General features: G+C 45.5%; 1 protein-coding gene across 2 annotated transcripts in view; it reads right to left on the minus strand.

Moving 5' to 3' along the window:
- Positions 1 to 27867, minus strand: part of GRAMD4 (GRAM domain containing 4) — a 226276-nt gene that overhangs the window by 133266 nt on the left and 65143 nt on the right. For both annotated transcript variants that reach the window (XM_069764984.1, XM_069764983.1), the window contains exon 2: positions 16627 to 16834. In XM_069764984.1, coding sequence (XP_069621085.1) covers positions 16627 to 16834 — 208 coding nt within the window. The remainder of the gene's footprint in view (positions 1 to 16626; positions 16835 to 27867) is intronic.

Below are 27867 nucleotides of genomic sequence, written 5' to 3' on the forward strand. Positions count from 1 at the left end.
ATTACATGGTTTTAAATAGTGTATCTGGCAAATGTCGACCTTCGCTATCCACACACTGCTGCATACGTTTTCTGAAGTTTTCATGAACTCTAACAAGCATGTCCACTGGTATTCTGCCAATTTCAGCTTCAATATTATTCCTTAGGTCTTCCAAGGTGTTGGGACGGTTGATATACACCTTAGACTTCAGGTAACCCCAAAGGAAAAAATCGCATGGGGCTAAATCTGGTGAGCGTGCTGGCCAGTTCACATCTCCCCTCAAAGAGATAAGCCGTCCAGGAAACATTTGCCTCAAACAATTCATGGTAACCCTCGCTGTGTGTGCAGTGGCACCATCCTGTTGGAACCATGTATCCTCTAGTTCCATTGCCTCAAGAGCCGGCTGAAAATAATCCTGTATCATAGACAAGTACCGTTCGGAGTTCACAGTTATGGCACGACCATTATCCTGAAAAAAGTAAGGACCAATGATGCCTACTCGTGATATTGCGCACCACACAGTGACGCGGTCCGAATGCAGAGGTCTCTCGTGAACTTCTCTGGGGTTTGTTTCACTCCAGTAACGCATATTTTGTTTGTTTACACACCCACTGAGGTGAAAATGTGCCTCATCAGAAACATGCATTCACCCAATTTACAATTGATTGCCGTCCAGGAACACGTCCGCGTGGAGGAACAGCGAATTGTAAACGAAAAGCACTGCAATGATCGAGTGGGCATTTGAAAAATACGCTTCAACACAAAATGACCTCTCCTCACGTGTCCACTGCATGATGGCAACTGAAAGGCAGAGGAATACAAATCTCCCATCAGCCACTGTAAGCCACACCCACTCTCCCCTCTCTTCGACCGACAGTGCCGCCACAGCATGCAGTGCAAAAAAGCAAATTACCGCGCTCCACCCTATATATATATATATATATATATATATATATATATATATATATATATATATATATATATATATATATATATATATATATATATATGTTTAAATCACCCCCCTTTCACCCCATTCAAAATACAACAATTAAAAATAAATAAACACACATTTGGAATCGTCCAGTGAATATATAAAAAGATTAATCATCAGTAAATGGCGTAACAAGAAATGACGCCACAATGACTTTTTTGGTCACCGCAACATTGCATTAAAATGCAATAACGGGAGATCAAAAGATCGTATCTACACTAAAATGGTATAAATAAAAACATCAGGTCGACATGCAAAAAAATAAGCCATCCAGGTCACGAAAAATGGAGACTCTACGGGTCTAGGAAAAGGACGCAATGTTTTTAAAAAAAAATATTTATTTTAAACAAAATTTGGATTTTTTTTTCACCACTTAACCCCTTTCTGACATCTGACGTACGTCATAGCGATCGGCCGCGCTCACGGGGGGAGCGCGGCCGATGACGGCCGGGTGTCAGCTGACTATAGCAGCTGACATCCGGCACAATGTGCCAGAAACGGTCACGGACCGCCCCCGGCACATTAGGTGTGCCGGCGGTATAGGGAAGCATTGCGCAGGGAGGGGGCTCCCTGTGGGCTTCCCTGAGACCCCCACAGCAACGCGATGTGATCACGTTGCTGCGAGGGTCTCTTACCTCCTCCTTCTCCTTGCAGGCCCGGATGCAAGATGGCCGCGGCATCCGCGTCCTGCAGGGAGGGAGGTGGCTTCACAGCGCCTGCTCAGAGCAGGCACTGTGAAGCCTGCAGCTGTGCATGTCAGATTGCTGATCTGACACACTGCACAGCAAAGTGTCTGATCAGCGATCTTACACTATATAACATGATGCCTGGGGCAATGTTATAGTGTAAAAAAAAAAATAATAAGGTAACAACACGGCACTCCGATTATGGTGAGGTGCACGAATAGGGTACCAATCCCAATATAAAATAGAAAAAGTGGAAAAAATAGAAAAAATAGAAAAAGAGAGTGCCGGATTTTTTCTATTTTATATTGTAAAAAAAAAAAATATTCACATGTGAAATTTTTTTTAAAAAAATCCCCCCCCCCCCAAAAAAAAAGTGTTCCTATAAATACATTTCTTTATCTAAATTTAAAAAAAAAAAACAATAAAAGTACACATTTAGTATCGCCATGTCCGTAACGACCGTACCTATAAAACGGTCCCGCTAGTTAACCCCTTCAGTGAACGCGGTAAAAAGAAAAAGAATAAACGAGGCAAAAGATAGGTATTAGTCATACCAGTAATTATGTTTCCAGGAGTCCATACTGACAGCACCCCGGAGGACGTCCTCCTCCTCCTCGCAGGGACAGGAAACACACGAGAGTTCAAATATCCGGTTCCACCCACCGATCCTCAGTGTTGTAACAAGAACCAAAACATGGAATAATGCAAATAAAATTTTAATGACTTAATTACATTACAAAATAATATATAGGCACAAGTCTGAATATACCTGAGTTTATTACATACATGGGGGGGGAACTACCGGTGCTGTCAGTATGGACTCCTGGAAACATAATTACCGGTATGACCAATACCTATTTTCCAGGACGTCCCTCCTGACAGCACCCCGGAGAGTACCAAAGGACCTCCTCAGGGTGGGATTACCGCTTGGAGGACCTTCCTCCCAAAAGCCGTGTGCTGACCGGAAGTTACATCAAGTTTATAATGTCTACAGAAAGTGTCAGCCCTGGCGCACGTTGCGGCCTTACAGATCTGTTCTACCGAAGCTCCCGCATTCTCCGCCCAGGAGGCAGAAACACCACGGGTAGAATGAGCTTTTAAACCTGAAGGGGGAGAGATACCTTCTGACCTATAAGCGTCTGAGATCACAGTGATCCAACGTGCGATAGAGGCCTTCTTACCCTTATTCTTTCCCCAGAACAGAATGAAAAGGTTTGGATCTAAACACCAAGATTCTGTGGCTTTTAAGTAGTCTAATACCCCTTGCCTAACATCCAGAGAATGGAGGGCCCTTTCTTTGTCGTTAACTGGATTACTACAAAATGAAGGGAGAATAATTTCCTGATTTCTATTTTTAGTAGAGGCTACCTTCGGGATAAAGGCCGGATCTAGTTTCAGGATTAGGCAGTCTTCCCTGATCTGTAGGTAAGGATCTCTGATACAAAGAGCCTGAATCTCTCCAACCCTCTTAGCCGTAGTGATCGCCACTAAAAAAAGCTATTTTACGAGTGAGAATAGGAATAGGCATATTATCCCCCGAAGAGTAGACGCCCTTGCATAGGGCCCTAAGAACCAAGTTAAGGTCCCAAGATGGAGACAGCTGTCTAATGGAGGGACGCATTCTCTGAGTGGCCCTAATAAACCTTATTATCCATGGGTGAGATGCCAAAGGGTAATCCAGGAATGAACTTAGCGCGGACACCTGGACCTTCAATGTGCTGGGACGAAGACCCAAATTAAACCCCTTCTGTAGAAAGTCTAAGATACCCGGGATGTCCGGCGAGTCTGATACAACGTCAGACCTGCCTCTCTCTAGACAAAAGCGTTTCCAGATCTTACTGTAGATGGCTGAGGTAACTGGTTTTCTACTACCCTGGATAGTAGATATGACCTGGTCTGACAAGCCTTTTGACTTCAGGATGTCCCTTTCAGGATCCAGGCTGAAAGACGGAGTTTGCTTGGGTCTGGGTGATACACTGGACCCTGGTGAATGACCTTCCCTCTGATGGGCAATTCAACTGGATTGTCGATTGCTAGAGTCCCCAGCACTGGAAACCAGCTCCTTCTTGGCCAATGCGGTACGATCAGTATGACTGCCGCCTGATCTTCCTTGATCTTTCGCAGTACAGCGGGAATTAACGCCAGTGGTGGAAATGCGTCCAATTTCCTGCAAACTTCCGAAGCCTCCCCCCGATACAAGTGGCGTCATAAAGACTTGTTCTTATAGGCAGTGTTAAAGAAAGAACCTCAGTTCCTACTACTCTGTTCCCGGGAACCTCTGTAGGATCCTCTGCTGGACCGACCCTGACCCCTCTGATCGAACTGCTTTCTGGAGAAGAAGCCTCTCCGAAAGGACTGAACATTTAGGTTTGTCCTCTGGAAATCCCTTCTTTTTATCCGAGGCTGACTCGAGGATGGAGTCTAAAGCTGGACCAAACACCCTCTGTCCCGAAAACGGGATAGAGCAGAGTTTGGATTTGGAGACATTGTCACCTGACCATGACCTTAGCCACACCGCCCTCCTAGCCGCATTAGATAGAGAACTATTACGAGCTGAAAATCTAACTGATTCAGCTGTCATATCAGATAAGAAAGCTATTGCTGATTTCACTATGGGAAGGGAATGCAGGATATCAGATCTGGGGGTCTTATTGGACAGCTGCTCTTCTAACTGCCCCATCCATAGATACATAGATCTGGCCACCGAAGTGGTCGCAATGTTAGTTTCAATCAGGGCTGCAGAAGCCTCCCAAGCCCTTTTAAGGAGTATGTCAGCCTTCCTGTCCATAGGATCACGAAGACTAGAGGAGTCTTCGAAAGGTATAGCAGTCTTTTTTGTGACTTTCGCAACCGGAACATCAATTTTAGGGATCTCCTCCCATAGCTTGACATCCTCAGGATCGAAAGGCAGGCGACTTTTAAAGTCACGAGATAACACTAGTCTGCGTTCAGCATCCTTCCATTCCTCTAAGATCATAGCCTTAATATGGTCACTAATGGGAAACACAGTCTGGTTTCGTGCCACAAGACCCCCGAACATTAAGTCCTGTCTGGACTGTGGCTTAGCAGTGTCTTCAACCTGCATCGTATTCCTGACCGCCTGGACCAGTTCATCTGTCTCTTCAGAACGGAAGAGGTACTTCCTGCCCCAGTCCTGGTTTTCCTCCTCTGAAAGTGAGTCCCTGAGCTCGGAACCTTCATCAGAAGAATACTCTGGCTCCTCGTGCGCCTCCTCCTTCCTGGCCCGCTTGCGACCAGCTATGGGACTGGAAGGCCGAGAATGTGATAGGCTGGCTATAGAAGCCTGCACTTCCTCCCGGATAAGGGATCTCATCTCAGTAAATAGTGATGACTGCTCGTCCTTCATGATCTTAGACGTGCAGGTGTCACAGAGGGTCTTGCCATGGGAATCTGGTAGTTTGATATGGCATACGGGACATCTGTAGCTTTTCACCGTGACCTTCCCAGATTTTTTAGTCGTGACCGGGGGAGCAGCGGGGTTTCCCTTATCCTAGACAACATAAGATAGGGAGAATAGGCTAGATGGAACGAGGGATCTCCTGGATACAAGGGGTGTACTGCCCAGGGCAGACTTACCCCCTCCTCAACGTTTCTTTCTTCCATAGCCTGTAGCAGACGGTGAAGCCTCCTCCTCAGGTGCTGGACGCTAGCGCAGTAGCGATCGCTCTGTCGGCTTTCTCCTGCTGGAGCGTCTGCTTTACTGCTCATAGAACGCCACCGGAAGTGACGTTCTGCCGGCTCCGATGAGACCGGAAGTGACGTGACTCCCCATACGCGGAAGTGCCGCCGCTGTAGCGTCTCCAAACCTGCGCTCGCTGCCAAAAGGAGACGCTGATGGATCGTCGCCGCGTCCTGAACCGAGAGCCTCCCACCGGGAGGAGCGGTTCGATCCCGGAGCCTCGTCCGCTCCGGGCCTTTGGGGTAGAGGGACTCCCCTCCGGGGAGTTTCAACCCTGGGCCACTTGACAGGAGGAAGGTTTGGAGGACCCGCCCGATCCTCCTGAGCCCGGTAAGCCTGCTGCTTCTCTGCGTGTATCCCTCCGTGCAGGGACAGGAAAAACACTGAGGATCGGTGGGTGGAACCGGATATTTGAACTCTCGTGTGTTTTCTGTCTCTGCGAGGAGGAGGATGACGTCATCCGGGGTGCTGTCAGGAGAGACGTCCTGGAAAACAACGCTTTATTATCATACCTCCAAACAAAAAGTGGAACACAAGATCAAAAAGACCGAAATAAATAACCATGGTACCGCTGAAAACATCATCTTGTCCCGCAAAAAAAGAGCCGCCATACAGCATCATCAGCGAAAAAATAAAAAAGTTATAGTCCTCAGAATAAAGCGATGCAAAAATAATTATTTTTTCTATAAAATAGTTTTTATCGTATAAAAGCGCCAAAACATAAAAAAATGATATAAATGAGGTGTCGCTGTAATGGTACTGACCCAAAGAATAAAACTGCTTTATCCATTTTACCAAACGCGGAACGGTATAAACGCCTCCCCGAAAAGAAATTCATGAATAGCTGGTTTTTGGTCATTCTGATTCACAAAAATCGGAACAAAAATTGTCACGTGCCCGAAAATGTTACCAATAAAAACGTCAACTCATCCCGCAAAAAAACAAGACCTCACATGACTCTGGACCAAAATATGGAAAAATTATAGCTCTCAAAATGTGGTAATGCAAAAAATATTTTTTGCAATAAAAAGCGTCTTTCAGTGTGTGACGGCTGCCAATTATAAAAATCCGCTAAATAACCCGCTATAAAAGTAAATCAAACCCCGCTTCATCACCCCCTTAGTTAGGGAAAAATTACAAAATTTAAAAAAATGTATTTATTTCCATTTTCCCATTAGGATTAGGGCTAGGGCTAGGGTTAGGGCTAGGGCTAGGGTTGGGGCTAGGGCTAGGGTTGGGGCTAGGGTTAAGGTTACAGTTAGGGTTGGGGCTAACATTAGGGTTAGGGTTGGGGCTAACGTTAGGGTTAGGGTTTGGATTACATTTACGGTTAGGAATAGGGTTGGGATTAGGGTTAGGGGTGTGTTTAGGGTTACCGTTGAGATTAGGGTTAGGGGTGTGTCTGGGTTAGAGGTGTGGTTAGGGTTAACGTTGGGATTAGGGTTAAGGGTGTGTTTGCATTAGGGTTTCAGTTATAATTGGGGGGTTTCCACTGTTTAGGCACATCAGGGGCTCTCCAAACGCGACATGGCGTCCAATCTCAATTCCAGCTAATTCTGCGTTGAAAAAGTAAAACAGTGCTCCTTCCCTTCCGAGCTCTCCCGTGTGCCCACACAGGGGTTTACCCCAACATATGGGGTATCAGCGTACTCAGGACAAATTGGACAACAACTTTTGGGGTCCTATTTCTCCTGTTATCCTTGTGAAAATACAAAACTGGGGGCTAAAAAATAATTTTTGTGGGAAAAAAAAAGATTTTTTATTTTCACGGCTCTGCGTTATAAACTGTAGTGAAACACTTGGGGGTTCAAAGCTCTCACAACACACCTAGATGAGTTCCTTAGGGGGTCTACTTTCCAAAATGGTGTCACTTGTGGGGGGTTTCAATGTTTAGGCACATCAGTGGCTCTCCAAATGCAACATGGCGTCCCATCTCAATTCCAGTCAATTTTGCATTGAAAAGTCAAATGGCGCTCCTTCCCTTCCGAGCTCTGCCATGCGCCCAAACAGTGGTTTACCCCCACATATAGGATATCAGCGTACTCAGGACAAATTGTACAACAACCTTTGGGGTCCATTTTCTCCTGTTATCCTTGGTACAATAAAACAAATTGGAGCTGAATTAAATTTTTTGTGAAAAAAAGTTAAATGTTCATTTTTATTTAAACATTCTAAAAATTCCTGTGAAACACCTGAAGGGTTAATAAACTTCTTGAATGTGGTTTTGAGCACCTTGAAGGGTGCAGTTTTTAGAATGGTGTCACACTTGGTTATTTTTTATCATGTAGACCCCTCAAAATGACTTCAAATGAGATGTGGTCCCTAAAAATAAAAATGGTGTTGTAAAAATGAGAAATTGCTGGTCAAATTTTAACCCTTATAACTCTCTAACAAAAAAAAATTTTGGTTCCAAAATTGTGCTGATGTAAAGTGGACATGTGGGAAATGTTACTTATTAAGTATTTTGTGTGACATATCTCTGTGATTTAATTGCATAAAAATTCAAAGTTGGAAAATTGCAAAATTGTCAAAATTTTTGCCAAATTTCCGTTTTTTTCATAAATAAACGCAGGTAATATCAAAGAAATTTTACCACTATCATGAAACCCAATATGTCACGAGAAAACAATGTCAGAATCACCGGGAACGGTTGAAGCATTCCAGAGTTATAACCTCATAAAGGAACAGTGGTCAGAATTGTAAAAATTGGCCTGGTCATTAACGTGCAAACCACCCTTGGGGGTAAAGGGGTTAAATAAAAAAAGAACCTATACAGGTTTTGTGTCTACAAACTCAATGATCTCGAGAATCATAATGGCAGGTCAGTTTTAGCATTTGATGAACAATGTGGAATTGCACTTTTTTGCAATTTCACGGCACTTGGATTTTTCTTCCCAATTTTCCTGTACACTACATGGTAAAACCAATGGTGTCATTCAAAAGTACAGCTCATCCCGCAAAAAACAAGCCCTCACATGGCCATAGTGACAAAAAAAAAAAAAAGTTATGGCTCGGAGAAGAGGAGCAAAAAAACAAATGCAAAATGAAAATGGCTTTGGCGTGAAGGTGTTAAAGACGGTAGATGAGGACCAGATAGCTTCCATACAAATATGATCAATTACCGTATATACTCGAGTAGAAGCCGAGATTTTCAGCCCCAAAAAGATGGGCTGAAAGTCCCCCTCTCGGCTTATACTCGAGTCATGGAAGGCGGGGGGGGTCGGCGGGTGAGGGGGAGCGACACCTGTCAAATACTCACCTGCTCTCGGCGCTCCTGACGCGGTCCCTGCATGTACCACGGTCTTCGGGCGCTGCAGCTTCTTCCCCTGTTTAGCGGTCACTGGTACCGCTCATTAAAGTTATGAATATGGACTCCACTCCCATAGGGGTGGAGCCGCATATTCATTACTGTAATGAGCGGTACCATGTGACCGCTCACTACAGGAAGAAGCTGCCGCTCCCGAAGACCGTGGGACATGCAGGGACCGCGTCAGGAGCGCCGGGAGCAGGTGAGTATTTCATATTCACCTTTCCGCGTTCCACCGCCGCCCCGTCTTCCGCGTCCTCTCCAGTGGCTGTTCAGGTTAGAGGGCGCGATGACGTATTAGTGTGCGCGCCGCCCTCTGCCTGAACAGTCAGTGGGAAGAGACGGGACGCTGAGGAGCAGCGACGAGAGGTGAGTGTGATTTTTTTTTTTTTTTTTAGTGCAGCAGCAGCATTACATGTGGCACAATGCTATATGGAGCGTCTATGGGGCCATAAAGAACTGCATGGAGAATTATATGGAGCATCTATGGGGCCATAACTGCATGGAGCATTATATGGAACATCTATGGGGCCATAAAGAACTGCATGGAGCATTATATGGGGCATCTATGGGGCCATAAAGAACTGCATGGAGCATTATATGGGGCATCTATGGAGCCATAAAGAACTGCATGGAGCATTATATGAGGCATCTATGGGGCCATAAAGAACTGCATGGAGCATTATATGGGGCATCTATGGGGCCATAAAGAACTGCATGGAGCATTATATGAGGCATCTATGGGGCCATAAAGAACTGCATGGAGCATTATATGGGGCATCTATGGGGCCATAAAGAACTGCATGGAGCATTATATGGGGCTTCTGATTCAATAAGGATATTCAAAAACACTTAACCTACTGATGTCTCAATTACATAAATGAACATCAGCCATAAATCACAACAAAAAAGGGCGACTCAACCATAAATAGCAAGGATAGGAGAACCATGAGTCAAAAAGTAGCCAAAAAGATATACCAAAAATACAAACTTTATTGAAAACACATAATTTTCATAAACATAATATTACCATATAAGTAAAAGTGACAAATTTGTGACTAAATCCATTGATACAATGGTGACCATGAATCACAGTCCGGGACAATAACACAATAGATTATTAACTCAAACATGCAGCAGGCGTGCTGCCAGCAAGTGCACATGAAAGTATTTACTGATGTCCAATCAGCCAGGCTTAGTAGTATAAGTGCATAGATAAGTGCTATGATAATGGCCGTGAGCTGATGTGCACACAGTGCATATACAAGAGTTTTAATTACCCATGTGGAGTAGAGGTCCCGTCTGGATCCAGGTCACATACCCCAACGCGCGTTTCGCGTTCAATAGTTGCCGCTTCCTCAGGGGGCGTGCAATGAGCGGTACCATGTGACTGCTCACTACAGGAAGAAGCTGCCACTCCCGAAGACCGTGGGACATGCAGGGACCGCGTCAGGAGCAGGTGAGTATTTCATATTCACCTTTCCGCGTTCCACCGCCGCCCCGTCTTCCGCATCCTCTGCAGTGACTGTTCAGGTCAGAGGGCGCGATGACATATTAGTGTGCGCGGCGTCCTCTGCCTGAACAGTCAGTGCGAAGAGACGGGACGCTGAGGAGCAGCGACGAGAGGGGAGTATGTGATTTTTTTTTTTAGTGCAGCAGCATTACATGTGGCACAATGGTGTATGGAGCGTCTCTGGGGCCATAAAGAACTGCATGGAGCATTATATGGAGCATCTATGGGGCCATAACTGCATGGAGCATTATATGGGGCACCTATGGGGCCATAACTGCATGGAGCATTATATGGGGCCATAAAGAACTGCATGGAGCATTATATGGGGCATCTATGGGGCCATAAAGAACTGCATGGAGCATTATATGGGGCATCTATGGAGCCATAAAGAACTGCATGGAGCATTATATGGGGCATCTATGGGGCCATAATGAACTGCATGGAGCATTATATGGGGCATCTATGGGGCCATAAAGAACTGCATGGAGCATTATATGGGGCATCTACGGGGCCATAAAGAACTGCATGGAGCATTATATGGGGCATCTATGGGGCCATAAAGAACTGCATGGAGCATTATATGGGGCTTCTGATTCAGTAAGGATATTCAAAAACACTTAACCTACTGATGTCTCAATTAATTTTACTTTTATTGGTATCTATTTTTTTTTTTTTTTTTTTTACATTTACCGGTAGCAGCTGCATTTTCCACCCTAGGCTTATACTTGAGTCAATACGTTTTCCCAGTTTTTTGTTGCAAAATTAGGGGGGGGGCGTTATACTTGAGTATATATACGGTAATATCTCCGCTTTTTCTGCCCAGGAGGTTGCCACGGCTCTAGTGGAGAGAGCCTTGATGTCTTCAGAAACCGAAGCACCACTTGCAGTGTAAGACAAACTAATGGCCTCCATGATCAATCTGGCAATGGTACCCTTGGATAACCCAAACCCCTTTCTGCTACCCTTAATGGCTATAAACAGGAACTGGTCCTTCCTCCATTGACTGGTCATGGACATATATTCCAACAGCGACCTCCTCACATCTAACCTATGGAATCTTTAATCTCCTGGATTCCTAGGGCTATCACAAAAGGAGGGCGAAAATTTCTTGTATCCTATGGAACTTAAGGGCCACTTTGGGAAGTTAAGTCGGGTCAAGTCTTCGTACAACCCTATCTTCATATATCTGAGTATAGGAAGGGCATACAGACAGGGCTTGTATATCGCTCACCCTGTGGGCCGATGTTCGAGCCACTAATATAATGGTCTTAAACGTGAGGAATTTAGCAGATAAATCCTGAAGGGGCTCGAATAGATCTTTAGTTAGTGCCTCTAGTACCAGATTTTGATACCATGGTGAAAGTTTTGGCATTATAACTAGTCTGGACCTACCACTGGATTTTATAAATTGTGACACCCATCCATTTGCCGCCAAATTACAGTTATATAAGGCGTCTAAGGCAGAGACCTGTACCGTGAGGGTGTTAAGGCCCCTTCACATTAAGCGACGCTGCAGCGATACCGACAACGATCCGGATCGCTGCAGCGTCGCTGTTTGGTCGCTGGAGAGCTGTCACACAGACCGCTCTCCAGCGACCAACGATGTCGGTAACCAGGGTAAACATCGGGTAACTAAGCGCAGGGCCGCGCTTAGTAACCCGATGTTTACCCTGGTTACCATCCCAAAAGTAAAAAAAACAAACACTACATACTTACCTAACGCTGTCTGTCCCCGGCGCTCTGCTTCTCTGCACTCCTCCTGTACTGTCTGTGTGAGCACAGCGGCCGGAAAGCAGAGCGGTGACGTCACCGCTCTGCTTTCCGGCTGACCGACGCTCACAGCCAGTGCAGGAGGAGTGCAGAGCACAGCGCCGGGGACAGACAGCGGTAGGTAAGTATGTACTGTTTGTTTTTTTACTTTTAGGATGGTAACCAGGGTAAACATCGGGTTACTAAGCGCGGCCCTGCGCTTAGTTACCCGATGTTTACCCTGGTTACCAGTGAAGACATCGTTGGATCGGTGTCACACACGCCGATCCAGCGATGTCCACGGGAGATCCAGCGACGAAATAAAGTTCTGGACTTTGTTCAGCGACCAACGATCTCCCAGCAGGGGCCTGATCGTTGGTCGCTGTCACACATAACGATTTCATTAACGATATCGTTGCTACGTCACAAAATGCAACGATATCGTTATGTGTGAAGGTACCTTAAGTTGCTAACCCCAGCTCAAGTCCTGACTGCAGACAGTCTAGAATGGATCCTACTGGGGCCTTATCCCCTGGAGACTGCCCTGAAAATTCCAGAAATTTCTTCCATGTCCTGCCGTAAATTCTTGAGGTTATTGGTTTTCTACTTTTTAACAGGGTGAAGGCTAACCCTGGTGAGAAACCTTTCTGACTCAGCATTGCCCTCTTAAATTCCACACTGCTAGATGGAAGCACTGGCACAGTGGCAAACTGGCCCCTGTGTGAGAAGGTCTGGGATCTCCAGCAGGTTTCAAGGATCTGACATCGACATTAAGGGAAAACCATGGCCTCTTTGGACAGAATGGAGCAATGAGAGTCACCCTTGGATGATCCATTGCTGACAGAGCTAGGTTCATTATTTTGTCCTCTGGTAAGAGACAGATTTAGCGCTCAGAGTTCAAAACCATGCCTAGGAAGGACTATCTTTTCTGGTTTTAGTCTTGACTAAAGGGCGCTCACCATCCAGGACCATTGTTACATCCTTTAGCTGCTCTGTACAGTGGTGTTCCGATTTTCCCACTATAAGAAAGCCGTCCAGGTAAGAGAAGATAATGGTGTTTCGAGTACGAAGGTAGGCAGTCACCTCGGATATTACATTATCAAAGTGAAAAGTATCGGAGCTACTGACAGACCGAATGGAAGAGCTGTGTACTGATAATGATTGACCTGTCCCCGGACATACAGAGCTACCCTCAAATATTTTTGATGGTCCGGATAGATTGGGATGTGATAGTACGCATCCTTCAAATCCATAACTGCAATGAAACTGTTGTGATATAACAGCTTTAAAGCAGTGTTCACCAATTCCATCTTGAAGGTGCGATTTACAATCCAACAGCTGAGTTTCCTCAGATTGATAATAGTTCTGAAGGAACCATCTGGATTTTTTTTATCAAAAAGAGGCGAACATAAAATCCCCTTCCCTTTTCTTCCTCTGGGATCTCGCACAAAATTTGTTTTCCCAAGAGTCCTATGATCTCAGCTTCCATGGGAAGTTGTTCTTTTGGTGACCTCCTAAGAGGTGTCACTATGCGGGTCTGACGTGGCAGACAGTCTATCTTTAGACCCTCCTTCACAATATTTGAGGCCCAGCGACTGGGGAAGATATTCACCCAGGCAGGGAGAAAGAGGGAGAACATTCCCCCTATAGCTGACCTAGCATCATTGGGAGGAGTTTTTGGAAGATGTAGAGGGCCAACTGAACATAAAACCGGACTCCTTTCTGCTCTTGAACTCACACTTCCTTTCTTCTCCCGGAGGACGTCCCATTAAAATTTCACCTCCGAAAGGAAGATTTCCTAGCATCAGTGGGGAATCCAGGAAAGCCTTTCTTTTTGTCCCCGGCTTTTTCCAAAATGTCCTAATTTCTTCCCAAAAAGAAATTGTCTATCGCATGGGATGGAGCAAAGTCTTTTTTTTTTTACTGCAAATCCTCAGAACAGCCCTTAGTCATAAGGCCTGTCTGGCTGCATTTGATGGGCCTGCTAGCCTCACCGAGTCTACAGAATTGAGACAGAAAAGCTGTCATTCTGTGTAACAGAAGCATAATGGCCAGGATTTTATCCCTTGGGGTCTTGTCCTTAAGCTACTCCTCTATTTGTTGCAGCCAAATCATAAGGGAGCAAGCAGTACAGGTTCAAGGTATTGCCAACTTCAGACCCCCAGCAGCTGTCTCCCAGATAAGAAACCCATGTGCTTTTTTTGGCCCCAGGAAGATGGCCGCCCCCACCGATGCAAGGGATTACAGCGCAGATCGCGCGCTGCTTGTTCACCACTACGCCACCAACGTAAAGCTGAGGAAGAACCAGCGATGTCACCACGCCCTCCCAACCTGACCAGCCTGATTGACAGGCGAAAACGGCGACTTTGGTAAGTTATATCTCAGCATAGGTGGGGAATCGGGGTACACTACATACACTATAGGAACACACAGCGCATGCCCTATTTAACAGTATTTATAGCTCAATCTCAAAAAACGGGGTGACAGGTTCCCTTTAAGGTGGATCCACAGCACTATCATCGGTTCCGTCTCCAAAAGTCCAAAAAAAGCCCCTCCCCACTCCACGACTCCTAAGTGAGGATGCGCTGAATCCCCACACATCCCGGCCGGCATGCTGGCCCAGGGTGCCAACATCTTGCTTCCGGTGCACCCCCTCCAACATCCCTTGGGCACAACCATTCCCAGCGTACCTTGCCTGTGACGTCAGAGGAGCGCACTTAGGAAGTGCAACTCACCACGACGTCTGTGAGCGGGAAGATGGAGGAGGGAGAGTGGCGCAGCAGATCCAGACATGCACAGCATAATCGTCTGTGCCGCCCACACATGCACTAAAGCCCCATCTGGACCAGGGGACGTCGCTTCCATCTCCAGAAGACCGGCGTCTGCTCTTCCAGCACCGGGACAGGAGTGCTTAAGCTTAAGTCATACACGAAAAATAAAACTCTTAATCACAGAGTTTCAGCATGAAGGTTCCCATCAAGGACAGGAAACCAACTGAAGCGGGGGAGAGGTACATCCCTTTTATTTTAGTAGGTTTCCTGTCCTAGCTGGGCAGACCCCTCTCTGAGGTGTGCTGCCATGAGTGAAGGAAAAAAACGATAACATTTACATGGAACAGTATAGCAGAAAAATAAATGAGAGTCAGCACAACAGGTTGTGTGTAAGAATTGAGAACCTGGAATTCTGGATAAATTTGCTTTTGCCAAGTCAACAGTCCTCTCCCATCTGTCAGTGTTAAAAGCTGATGTAGAAATTTTTTTGCCTACTTCCGGGCTTGCTTCTTTAGAAGCGTCACACCCAGAAAGCACTGACATGATGCATTACAGCCACAGCTGTATATCGAGGAATAAACACTTCCATAGAAGTGGGATGTAAATGCAGCGCCCCACAGTCCTGGTTCGTTGCAGTAATGTTGTTCTTCCACCAGGGGGGAGTAATGTTACGTCTGAAGGCAATGAAGGAGATCTGCTGTCCAGGTATCACAGCCACACACACACACTTCACACGCCAGTCCCCCAGGGGGAGCTAAGGGTTCTATCTATTAGGCCACTCCTCACATAGGGTAAAACTAGAGGGCGGGTTAGGAAGTTAGTCAGATTGAGTCAGAAGGAGAAGGAGGAGAGGAGAGTTCCTGGCTGGGGACCGCCGAGGAAAGGTCTCCCGGTCGAGCTGGCTGGGGTGATCCCTGGTCAGATCAAGACTGAAGTCTGAGGAAGAGAGAAAGAAAGACACAGAGCTGCACCTGCAACCCATGCGGCAGCATCATAAGAAAGGACACGAAAGGAGTTGTGCTGTAGTGAGTGAGAACAGAAGTCATAGCAACAGGAGTGAAACATCAGTGGGAGACCAGCTAGAAGCAGGCTGCCTCCATCTGAAGCGCAGATCCAGTGGCCAGAATACCGAGGGAGTAAAGAGCTCTATGCCATTACTTCAGAGACTGGCAGGGCAGTTGATTCCAAGTTGGCTGTCCGACCTTTATACCTAAGAAGACACAGTGGCAACTTCTGGGGTCGGGGCATCTCTAGGGTCCCTATAAACAAGCATCAGGCCATAAGTCATACGGGTTTTGTCCTGTCCGTACCATCTGGAGGACAGAGAGAAGTAACAACAGTGAGGACCTTATGGTAGCTTATGCAAGTAGGGACCTACTACGTTACTGTGCGCATGGGGAAGGCTATTGAATTCCTCATGGACAAGGGGACTCTGGATTTGCCTTCAGACCGGCCGGGCTCTGCCTACCCTGTGGTCCCTACTCTGGACTGTGGATGCTGAACCTTCAGTAAAAGGTAAAGAGACTGCAACCCTGTGTCCTCGTTATTCACCGCGCCTTGCACCATCCACCACCTACACTCTGGGAAGCCCTGGGGACATACGTCACCATCTAGCTGCCATAACATTACCCCAGTGAACCCCTAAGCAGCGTCGGTCACCCTGACCGAATACCACAGGTGGCGTCACGAACATTATCCCTTTAAAGACCTTTCCCCAATTTACAAAGCACGTTCCCCGAGGGCCACGGGCCGGGTCAGCCACCGTGACATCCCCCGAACCGCAGGACCCGGTGCCGAGTACCCCATTGCCCTACTCTGGGGGCGATCCATAAACTCTCTCTAAAAAACAGTTTATGCTAAGAGATACTTTTTTAGTACAACATACAGAAAAAAAAACAAAATATGGGACACAAAGGTGAGCACTTACAGGATCCTTCAACTCCTCATTTTCTTTCGAAGATCGAGATAACTTCAGGGTGATTTCATCGCCACATTCTGTATCGGAAGCATTGGGAGACTCGGCCAAGTAAGGAAACTCGTCTCTCTTCTGACCTCTGAACCTGATCTTGTCCAGTCTCCTTAGCATGTTCTGCACAGCACCTCTCTGCTTCACTTTAACATGACTGTTTACATCGCTGTGTAAAGGAAAATAGGAAGACATTTAGAAAACAAGTAAATCTTCAGCATTTCTCACATTTCTGACTGCACATACTTAACTTTCCTAATTCCACACCCAACTAAAACATGTGACGGATTAACACTGGCTGCAAACCTTATCATGCTGATATAGTTTCTTAAGTCCACAGAATGGAGCCAGCAATGCACACATGGCAAGATACATAGTGACTCCCAACAGAGGTATAGTAACTTTCAGCAAGGGGTATTCCTATATCCAAGATCATATCCCAATATGCAGTAGGTGCAATAATATTAGCAAATATCTCCCATTAGAAATGTATAGTTTTTTTGATTTGCTATGTCTTTCTTTATGTGCAGGCTTTGCGGGACCATAGGCATCTATGGTTACGACCACTTGCACCTAGCCGTCACTTCATCAGTGGACGTAACCATAGATAACTAAGATCCTGCATTGCATGCACATAAGGAAAGAGACCTAGCAAATCAGAAAACTATACAACATTTCTAATTGTAGGTAAGTGCTAATATTATTATTAATACACCTACTACATATTGGGATAGGATCTTTGAGATGGGAACATCCCTTTAACAGTTAACAAATGTGTAGCACTTTAATTTCTTCAAGTTAGTGGTGTGTGGATAAGTATCCAACCGTGCCCACTTGCGGAAATTATTGCAGAAGACAGTTGGGTTGGTATCCATAGCACTGCAATCACTACTACTATCATTTTCATACTATTTTTAGTTAGGTTTGTGACTATTTTACGTAGCATCAAACGATTTGTTAAAATTGCCACAATTCACACAAAAGATTTGACACAAATAATGCAATTCAATCAATGTGGGTAAAACAGTCACTGAAAGACTTGGGTGCATGGTTGGATGTGAAACTCCACTTTAGTGACCACCAGTGTCTGGCAGCTGCTGCCAAGGCAAATAAAATTATGGGATGAATTAAAAGAGACATACATGCTCATGAGTAGAACATAGTTTTGCCTCTATACAAGTCACTAGTGCGCCCACATTTAAAATAGTGTATTAATTTGGTCTCCAGTGTATACGGATGCCATAGCTGATTTAGAAGTGGAGCAGAGAACAACCAATTTTATTAGAAGGGGTTTTCCTCTACAAGGACAATCCCTTCTTATTCCTTATGTTTGGCCCTGATAAAATGAAAAAACACTTACTCAACTGCCATTGCGGCGCCGTTCCAACAGTTTAGTCACCCTTGATATGCTCTCAAGCAGCTTCATCAGGTAGTCCCCATGAATGGCTCTACAACAGTCTTGATGGAACTCTCCGTGGTGCCAAGCACCTTTTGGCACCCTTTTGGCACTATTGCTTCTCTCTGCTGCAGTCTAACTCATCTCATACCATCACAATTGCCGTACTCGATCCTTCTCCTTATTGGTCATATAGTCCTTACAAAACCTCAAGGTGTGGTTTAGAGCATTGTCCTATTTCAAAACAAATTGTGGTCCCACTAAGTAATGTAATTGGGAAGCCACATCATTGCAAAAAGTAGTGGTAGCCATACTGGGCAAGTGTGCTTGGGCCAAGCAAGTCTACTAATCATGTTTGCCGTCCTCAGCAGTGGCTTCTTTGCGAGAAGTAGTCATTTATGATCAAACTGCTGCAGTCTCCTCTGAATAGCTGATGTTACATAGTTATTAATGTTGAAGGAAGACTATAAGTCCATCTAGTTCAACCCATAGCCTAACCTAACATGCCCTAACTTGTTGATCCAGAGGAAGGCAAAAAAAAACCCATGTGGCAAAGAGTAAGCTCCACACTGGGGAAAAAAAATTCCTTCCCGACTCCACATACAGCAATCAGGCTAGTTCCCTGGATCAACGCCCTATCAAGGAATCTAGTATATATAACACGTAACATTATACTTTTCCAGAAAGGTATCCAATACCCTCTTAAATTTAAGTAATGAATCACTCATTACAACATCATACGGCAGAGAGTTCCATAGTCTCACTGCTCTTACAGTAAAGAATCCACATCTGTTATTATGCTTAAACCTTTTTCCCTCCAAAAGCAGAGGATGCCCCCTTGTCCCTGTTTCAGGTCTATGATTAAAAAGATCATCAGAAAGGTCTTTGTACTGTCCCGTCATATATTTATACATTAAAATAAGATCACCCCTTAGTCTTCGTTTTTCCAAACTAAATAGACCCAAGTGTAATAACCTATCTTGGTATTGCAGACCCCCCAGTCCTCTAATAACCTTGGTCGCTCTTCTCTGCACCTGCTCCAGTTCAGTTATGTCTTTTTTATACACCAGAGACCACACTGTGCACAGTATTCCAAGTGTGGTCGCACTAGTGACTTGTGTAGAGGTAAAATTATGTTCTCCTCATGAGCATCTATGCCTCTTTTAATGCATCCCATTATTTTATTTACCTTTGTAGCAGCTGCCTGACACTGGCCACTGAATATGAGTTTGTCATCCACCCATACACCCAGGTCTTTTTCATTGACGGTTTTGCCCAGAGTAAAGGTACCTTCACACTTTACAATATCGCTAGCGATCCGTGACGTTGCAGCGTCCTGGCTAGCGATATCGTTCAGTTTGACACGCAGCAGCGATCAGGATCCTGCTGTGATGTCATTGGTCGCTGCAGAAAGTCCAGCACTTTATTTCGTCGCTGGACTCCCTGCAGACATCGCTGAATCAGCGTGTGTGACGCCGATTCAGCGATGTCTTCACTGGTAACCAGGGTAAACATCGGGTTACTAAGCGCAGGGCCGCGCTTAGTAACCCGATGTTTACCCTGGTTACCAGCGTAAAAGTAAAAAAAAAACAAACACTACATACTTACCTTCCGCTGTCTGCCCCTGGCGCTGTGCTTCTCTGCACTGGCTGTGAGCGCCGGCAAGCCGGAAAGCAGAGCGGTGACGTCACCGCTCTGCTTTCCGGCCGCTGTGCTCACAGTCAGTGCAGGAAAGCACAGCGCCGGGGACAGACAGCGGAAGGTAAGTATGTAATGTTTGTTTTTTTTTACTTTTACGCTGGTAACCAGGGTAAAAGCGCCAAAACATAAAAAAATTATATAAATGAGGTATCGCTGTAATCGTACTGACCCGAAGAATAAAACTGCTTTATCAATTTTACCAAACGCGTAACGGTATAAACGCCTTCCCCAAAAGAAATTCTTGAATAGCTGGTTTTCGGTCATTCTGCCTCACAAAAACCGGAATAAAAAGCGATCAAAAAATGTCACGTGCCCGAAAATGTTACCAATAAAAACGTCAACTCATCCCGCAAAAACACCGGATTACGTACCGGTAATGCTCTTTTATAGAGCCACGACAGCACCCACTTGAGAGAGGGGATCCGCCCCTAGGAACAGGAAACCCCTATGGAGAGAATAAAAAGGGGCGGTCCCCCTCGCTCCCACAGTTGGGTTTACAGAGATTGCGAGGAACTGCCCATTAGATTTTAGTAGTTCATTCAATATTACCGTTTATAACTAGTTAACTTAAGTATGGCTAACTACAAGAACCAAACACCCTTAACCGTGCTTCTAAATAAAAAACCTATAAGGGTGGGAAGTGAAGGGGTGCTGTCGTGGCTCTATAAAAGAGCATTACCGGTACGTAATCCGGTGTTTTCTCTTCGCCACGACAGCACCCACTTGAGAGACTTTCAGAGATAGTCATTTGGGAGGGATCACCGTGTTAAGGACTGATCTACCGAAGGACAAGTCAGATGAGGAAGACAAGTCTAATCTATAGTGATTATAGAAGGTAGTAGGTGAAGACCAGGTTGCGGCCTTACATATCTGTTCTAACGGAACCTCCGCTCGTTCAGCCCAGGATGATGCAATCGCCCGGGTGGAATGTGCTCTTACGGTCTCAGGCGGATTCTCCCCTTTGGATGAATAGGCCAGACATATTGCATCTCGAATCCACCGATATAAAGTACCCTTCGTGATTCCAGCTCCTTTTCTATGACCCTGGAACGAAACAAAGAGAGCCCTGCTCTTCCTCCAAGCACTAGTCCTATCCAAATAGGCTAATATGGCTCTCCTCACATCTAATGTGTGGTATTTTTTTTTTTTTTCTTCGTGACTTGTAGGGTTATCATAGAAGGAGGGAAGGAAAATTTCTTGTGATCTGTGAAATTTAGTACATACTTTGGGTAAGTATGAAGGGTCTGTTTTTAAGACAACTCTGTCTGGGAAGACTGACATAAAGGGAGGATCTATAGATAGTGCCTGTATGTCACTTACTCTTCTTGCTGATACTAAGGCTACGAGAAGAGCTGTCTTGAGGGAGACATGTTTTATGTGAGCTGAATGTAGTGGCTCAAAAGGGTGGTCTGTAAGAGCTTCCAGAACTAAATTAACATCCCAAGGTGGTACATGGGGAATTCGAACTGTCTCTGACCTCTGGCATGCTGCAACAAATCTGGCTACCCATTTATTACCTGCGATATCATGACTATATAAAGCCCCTAGCGCAGAAATGTGTACTTTTAAGGTACTGACCGCCAGACCTAGATCGCGCCCTTTTTGAAGAAATTCTAGAATCATGGGAATATGAATTTCATTTGACAGGGCCGTTGGGTAGAGGTTTAAAAATTTTCTCCACACTCTTGCGTAGATGGAGGTAGTGGATTTTTTTCTACTTAATAGAGTGTCAATCACTTTGTTTGAGAATCCTCTCATCTTTAGCAGCTGCCTCTCAAATTCCAGGCTGTTAGTCGAAGACCCTTCACCTGAGGGTGGTTGAAGGGGCCCTGGAAGAGAAGATCCTGATCCTCCGGGAGGATCCATGGGTCTGAGATTGACATGGCTCTCAGCCAGGAAAACCATGGCCTCTTGGACCAGAATGGAGCTATTAAGATCACGTTTGCTCTGTCCTCTCTTATCTTCCTGATCACTGTCGGAAGTAATATCAGCGGGGGAAAAGCATATGCCTTCTTGAATACCCATGGCACTTGAAGGGCGTCGAAGATATCTGGATTGTCGGATCGGAACAATGATGCAAATTTTTTGACTTGCCTGTTTTGTCTTGTCGCAAACAGATCTATCTCGGGAGTGCCCCATTTTTTTACTATCATGCAAAAGATACGACGACTTAGAACCCATTCTCCTTGGTGGAGAGTGTGGTGACTGAGGAAATCTGCTCTCGAATTGTCGATTCCCCTCACATGCAGTGCTGACAGGGACAGAAGGTGCTCCTCTGCTATGGCTAGAATGTCGTTGGCTATAGACATGAGTGCTTCTGATCTTGTTCCTCCTTGGTGGTTTATGTATGCTACCGCTGTCATGTTGTCTGAAAAGACTCTTGTATGCGTTCCGTGTAGCTGCGGAAGAAATTCAGACACGGCATGATAGATAGCTTTTAGTTCTTTCTTATTAGAAGAATCATCCGATTCTCTAGGAGACCACAGACCTTGCACTATTTGATCTTCTAAGTGTGCTCCCCAACCACTAGGACTGGCATCAGTGAAGATAGTTTTTGATGGTTTAACCACCCAGGGAACCCCACTGGTAAAATGATCCGGATTCAACCACCAAGTGAGAGATTGTATTACATCTGTTGGTAAGGGAATACGACTATCCAGTCGGCCATGTAATCTTTCTTCCTCACGAAGAATTGTATATTGTAATTTCCTGCTATGGAATTGGGCCCACGGAACAGCTGGAATACAGGAAGTAAATGAACCAAGAAGGGACATACCTTCTCTTAGGGAAATTAGAGGGTGGTTAATCACTGATTGTACTTTGTTTATGATTGTTATTTGTTTTGATTCAGGAAGAAAGCACATTTGATTTGCAGAATCTAGAATAATTCCTAAAAAATTTTGCTTAGTTGTGGGGGATAATCTAGATTTTTCCCAATTTACTAACCACCCTAACCCCTGTAGGGACGAAATTGAATCAGCTAAACGTTGATGACATTGAGAAAGAGAGTTCCCGACTATCAATAGGTCATCTAAATGGTATTATGAGGGTGTCTTTTAACCTCAAATATGACATTACCTCTGACATTAGTTTTGTGAAAACTCTAGGGGCTATTGATAGACCAAAGGGCATTGCTGTGTATTGATAATGCCGAACCTGACCTTTGACCATAACTGCCACCCGTAGATATTTTTGATGTTCACTGAAGATTGGAAGATGATAATATGCATCTTTAAGGTCAAGAACCACCATGAAGCAATGGGGAAACAGAAGCTTAATAGTTGACCGAATAGATTCCATCTTAAAAGTTTGATTCTCTAAGAAGACGTTTAGTCTCTTAAGGTTAATTATTGTTCTATATGACCCGTCAGGTTTTGAAATCAAAAATAAAGGGGAATAAAATCCCCTTCCCTTTTGATGACAGGGGACTTCCACCAAAACTCCTTTGGACAGGAGAGTTATTATTTCCTGTTCCAAGGCTTCTTGTTGTGATGGTGACTTTAAGGAAGTCAGACAAAATGAGTCCGGGGGGACTTGGGAAAAACTTAATTTTAGGCCCGTAGTAATGAGGCTAGTTGCCCATGGATTAGAGGTTATTGTCAGCCACTGTATAGAGAAGGACAACCTACCACCAATGGGTAGATCTGTCCTAACGGGGTTTATCCTCAGGTTTGAAAGGGCGTTTTCCGAAGAAGGCTCCTTTTTGTTTAAAGTCTTTATTAGCCCAACGGTCCTGGTTTTTATAGCCCCGTCTTCTGTTGAACATGGGCTTTCGGAACGCTCTCCTATAGGATGGAAGGTAAGTGTTATTGGGGAACCCTTTCTTCCTCTCACCCACTTTGGTAATGATTTCATCTAACTGAGTACCAAATAGGTACTCACCTTGGCATGGTAGACCACATAACTTAGATTTCGTCTGTGGATCTCCTTTCCACCCTTTTAACCACAAGGCGGGGCGAGCCGCGTTGGTCAGACCTGCTGATTTGGCTGCTAACCGGATGGAATCAGCTGAAGCATCAGCTAGAAAGGCAGTAGCTCCTTTAATTAACGGAATAGATTATATGACTTTATTGCGGGAAAGGCCACCTTTCAAGCCTTCTTCAAGGTCATTCAACCAGACCAACATGGACCTTGCAGTACATGTGGCTGAGATAGCCGGTTTTAAGGCTCCTGTACAAGATTCCCAAGTTCTTTTTAAAAGGGAATCCGCTTTCCGATCAAGTGGGTCTTGCAAGGATCCGGAATCTTCTACAGGTAGTAGAGATTTCCTAGAAGTGGATGCCACCGCCGCATCTACTTTTGGGGCCTTTGACCATTTGGAGAAATCATCGTCATTAAAGGGATAGCGACGTTTTGAAGAAGACGGCAACCCTTTTTGCCCCTGGCTTTCCCACTCCTTTTTGACTAAGTCCTTTATCGCTGGAATAACAGGAAAGGAAGGTCTCTTTTTCTCAGACAGGCCGGCAAACATCACGTCCTGTGGTGTCTTGGGGGTTTTAGTATCTTCTATACCCATAGTATTACGTATTGATCTGACTAGATTGTCAATACTGTCTGTAGGGAAACATGTATCCTGTTCACCCTCCGAGGATATAACCTCCTGGGAATCGTCCAAATCTTTATCCTCCACCTCAGATGACTGTTCAGATCTAGGAGAACTATATTTTTTCCTACTCTCAGGAACTTTATCCGAGCTTCGAAAAGCTCGTAATTCCTCTCTAATCATGCTACGTATATCTTCCGACCTTACAGAAGACTCCTCACGTAAGGTGGATTCGATGCATGAATGGCACAACTTTTTTAAATAGGTGTCCGGGAGCGGCTGAGCGCACAAGGCACATTGCTTATGTTTGGATTTCCCTGTTCTTTTAACCTAGGGAATTAGATAAAAGAGGGGAGTGTAATCAGCTTAAATAGGGTAGACAAACACTCACCCCTGAAGCTGTAGTCATAATACCGGCTGGAGAGGAGGAGACTGAGGCACAGATGGAGGAGCTGACCGGTCCGATCTTTTTTCTCTGGTGCTCTTGGAGGATGATCTGCGGCTACTGCTAGTCCGGCTTCCAGGAGTAATAGCGGTGACTTCAGCTGAAGGCAACGCTGTGTCCTGGGGAGATGCCATGATGGACGCCGGGTATCAGCGCCGGCGTCCTTTTGTAGATGGGGGCCGCCATCTTCTTCCTGCCGCACCTGGAAGTGACTACCACATCCGGGTTGCGGCTCTGCTGTGCGCGCCTGCGCCTCCACCCAGCAATCGCGCAGGCGCCGTCCTCCTCCTACGTCACCCGGAAGTTGTAGCAATACTTCCGGGGGAGAAACAATGGGCCACACGCTGCCTGTGCGCCTCCCGAAGATGGCGACACAGGGTCTTACCCAGCGGTCCGGTCCCTGCAGGTGCGCTGGATGATTCTCCGTGAGCCAGGCGACTCCCCGATCCTGGCCTCACGGTACCTGCCGACAGAGGGGGGAAGCTGCCATAGAACCCCCGACGCCGCTTCCAGCTCTGGAGCCCTTGCCGTCCCTATAAGGTAAACTGCGCAAGCGGCATCCAGGCTGGGAATCCTCTTCTCTCCCAGGTGTCTCCCGTAGGAACAGGAAACCAACTGTGGGAGCGAGGGGGACCGCCCCTTTTATTCTCTCCATAGGGGTTTCCTGTTCCTAGGGGCGGATCCCCTCTCTCAAGTGGGTGCTGTCGTGGCGAAGAGAAAAACAAGACCTCACATGACTCTGGACCAAAATATGGAAAAATTCTAGCTCTCAAAATGTGGTAACGCAAAAAATATTTTTTGCAATAAAAAGCGTCTTTCAGTGTGTGACGGCTGCCAATCATAAAAATCCGCTAAAAAACCCGCTATAAAAGTAAATCAAACCCCCCTTCATCGCCCCCTTAGTTAGGGAAAAATAAAAAAATGTATTTATTTCCATTTTCCCACTAGGGCTAGGGTTAGGGCTAGGGCTAGGGTTAGAGCTAAAGTTAGGGTTAGGGTATGGATTACATTTACGGTTGGGAATAGGGTTGGGATTAGGGTTAGGGGTGTGTCTGCATTAGGGTTTCAGTTATAAAACACAGTTATACCACATATGGGGTATCAGCGTACTCAGGACAAATTGGACAACAACTTTTGGGGTCCACTTTCTCCTGTTTCCCTCGGGAAAATACAAAACTGGGGGCTAAAAAATAATTTTTGTGGGAAAAAAATTTTGTTTTATTTTTATGGCTCTGCATTATAAACTTCTGTGAACCCCTTGGTGGGTCAAAGTGCTCACCACACATCCAGATAAGTTCTTTAGGGGGTCTACTTTCCAAAATGGTGTCACTTGTGGGGGGTTTCAATATTTAGGCACATCAGTGGCTCTCCAAACGCAACATGGCGTCCCATCTCAATTCCTGTCCACTTTGCATTGAAAAGTCAAATTGCCCTCCTTCGCTTCCGAGCTCTGTCATGCGCCCAAACAGTGGTTTACCCCCACATATGGGGTATCGGCGTACTCAGGACAAATTGTACAACAACTTTTGGGGTCCATTTTCTCCTGTTACCCTTGGTAAAATAAAACAAATTGGAGCTGAAGTAAATTTGTGAAAAAAAGTTAAATGTTCATTTTTATTTAAACATTCCAAAAATTCCTGTGAAACACCTGATGGGTTAATAAACTTCTTGAATGTGGTTTTGAGCACCTTGAGGGGTGCAGTTTTTCGAATGGTGTCACACTTGGGTATTTTCTATCATATAGACCCCTCAAAATGACTTCAAATGAGATGTGGTCCCTAAAAAAAAAATGGTGTTGTAAAAATGAGAAATTGCTGGTCAACTTTTAACCCTTATAACTCCCTAACAAAAAAAAAATTTTGGTTCCAAAATTGTGCTGATGTAAAGTAGACATGTGGGAAATGTTACTTATTAAGTATTTTGTGTGACATATCTCTGTGAATTAATTGCATAAAAATTCAAAGTTGGAAAATTGCAAAATTTTCAAAATTTTCGCCAAATTTCCATTTTTTTCACAAATAAACGCAGGTATTATCAAATAAATTTTACCACTATCATGAAGTACAATATGTCACGAGAAAATACATGTCAGAATCACCAGTATCCGTTGAAGCGTTACTGAGTTATAACCTCATAAAGGGACAGTGGTCAGAAGTGTAAAAATTGGCCTGGTCATTGACGTGCAAACCACCCTTGGGGGTAAAGGGGTTAATCATCCTTGAGCACTGTATTTTTTATACTATCTTATTTTTACTGTTTGCATTTTGTACAAATACATGTAATTTAATAAAGTATTGTTACCTCTTTTGACTACCTATAAGCTCCTTGTGTACTCCTTATTCCCCATTCAACAAAGGTAACTCTTGGCCTTCAACTCATGGGGAGTCCATCCACCTAATTTCAGCATAATTATTGCTGGTTTTCATTAAGGCCCCGTCACACATAGCGAGATCGCTAGCGAGATCGCTGCTGAGTCACAAGTTTTGTGACGCAACAGCGATCTCAGTAGCGATCTCGTTATGTGTGACACGTACCAGCGATCAGGCCCCTGCTGTGAGATCGCTGGTCGTGTCGGAATGGCCTGGGCCATTTTTTGATCGTTGAGGTCCCACTGACATCGCTGAATCGGCGTGTGTGACGCCGATTCAGCGATGTTTTCGCTGGTAACCAGGGTAAACATCGGGTTACTAAGCGCAGGGCCGCGCTTAGCAACCCGATGTTTACCCTGGTTACCATCGTTAAAGTAAAAAAACCAAACGCTACATACTTACCTACCGCTGTCTGTCCCCGGCGCTGGGCTTCTCTGCTCTGGCTGTGAGCACAGCGGCCGGAAAGCAGAGCGGTGACGTCACCGCTGTGCTCTGCTTTCCGGCTGCCTGCCGCTCACAGCCAGAGCAGAGAAGCAGAGCGCCGGGGACAGACAGCGGTAGGTAAGTATGTAGCGTTTGTTCTTTTTACTTTAACGATGGTAACCAGGGTAAACATCGGGTTACTAAGCGCGGCCCTGCGCTTAGTAACCCGATGTTTACCCTGGTTACCGGGGACCTCGGGATCGTTGGTCGCTGGAGAGCCGTCTGTGTGACAGCTCTCCAGCGACCAAACAGCGACGCTGCAGCG

This window comes from Ranitomeya imitator, chromosome 4 (genome assembly GCF_032444005.1).
Source record: "Ranitomeya imitator isolate aRanImi1 chromosome 4, aRanImi1.pri, whole genome shotgun sequence".
NCBI classification, from domain to species: Eukaryota; Metazoa; Chordata; class Amphibia; order Anura; family Dendrobatidae; genus Ranitomeya; species Ranitomeya imitator.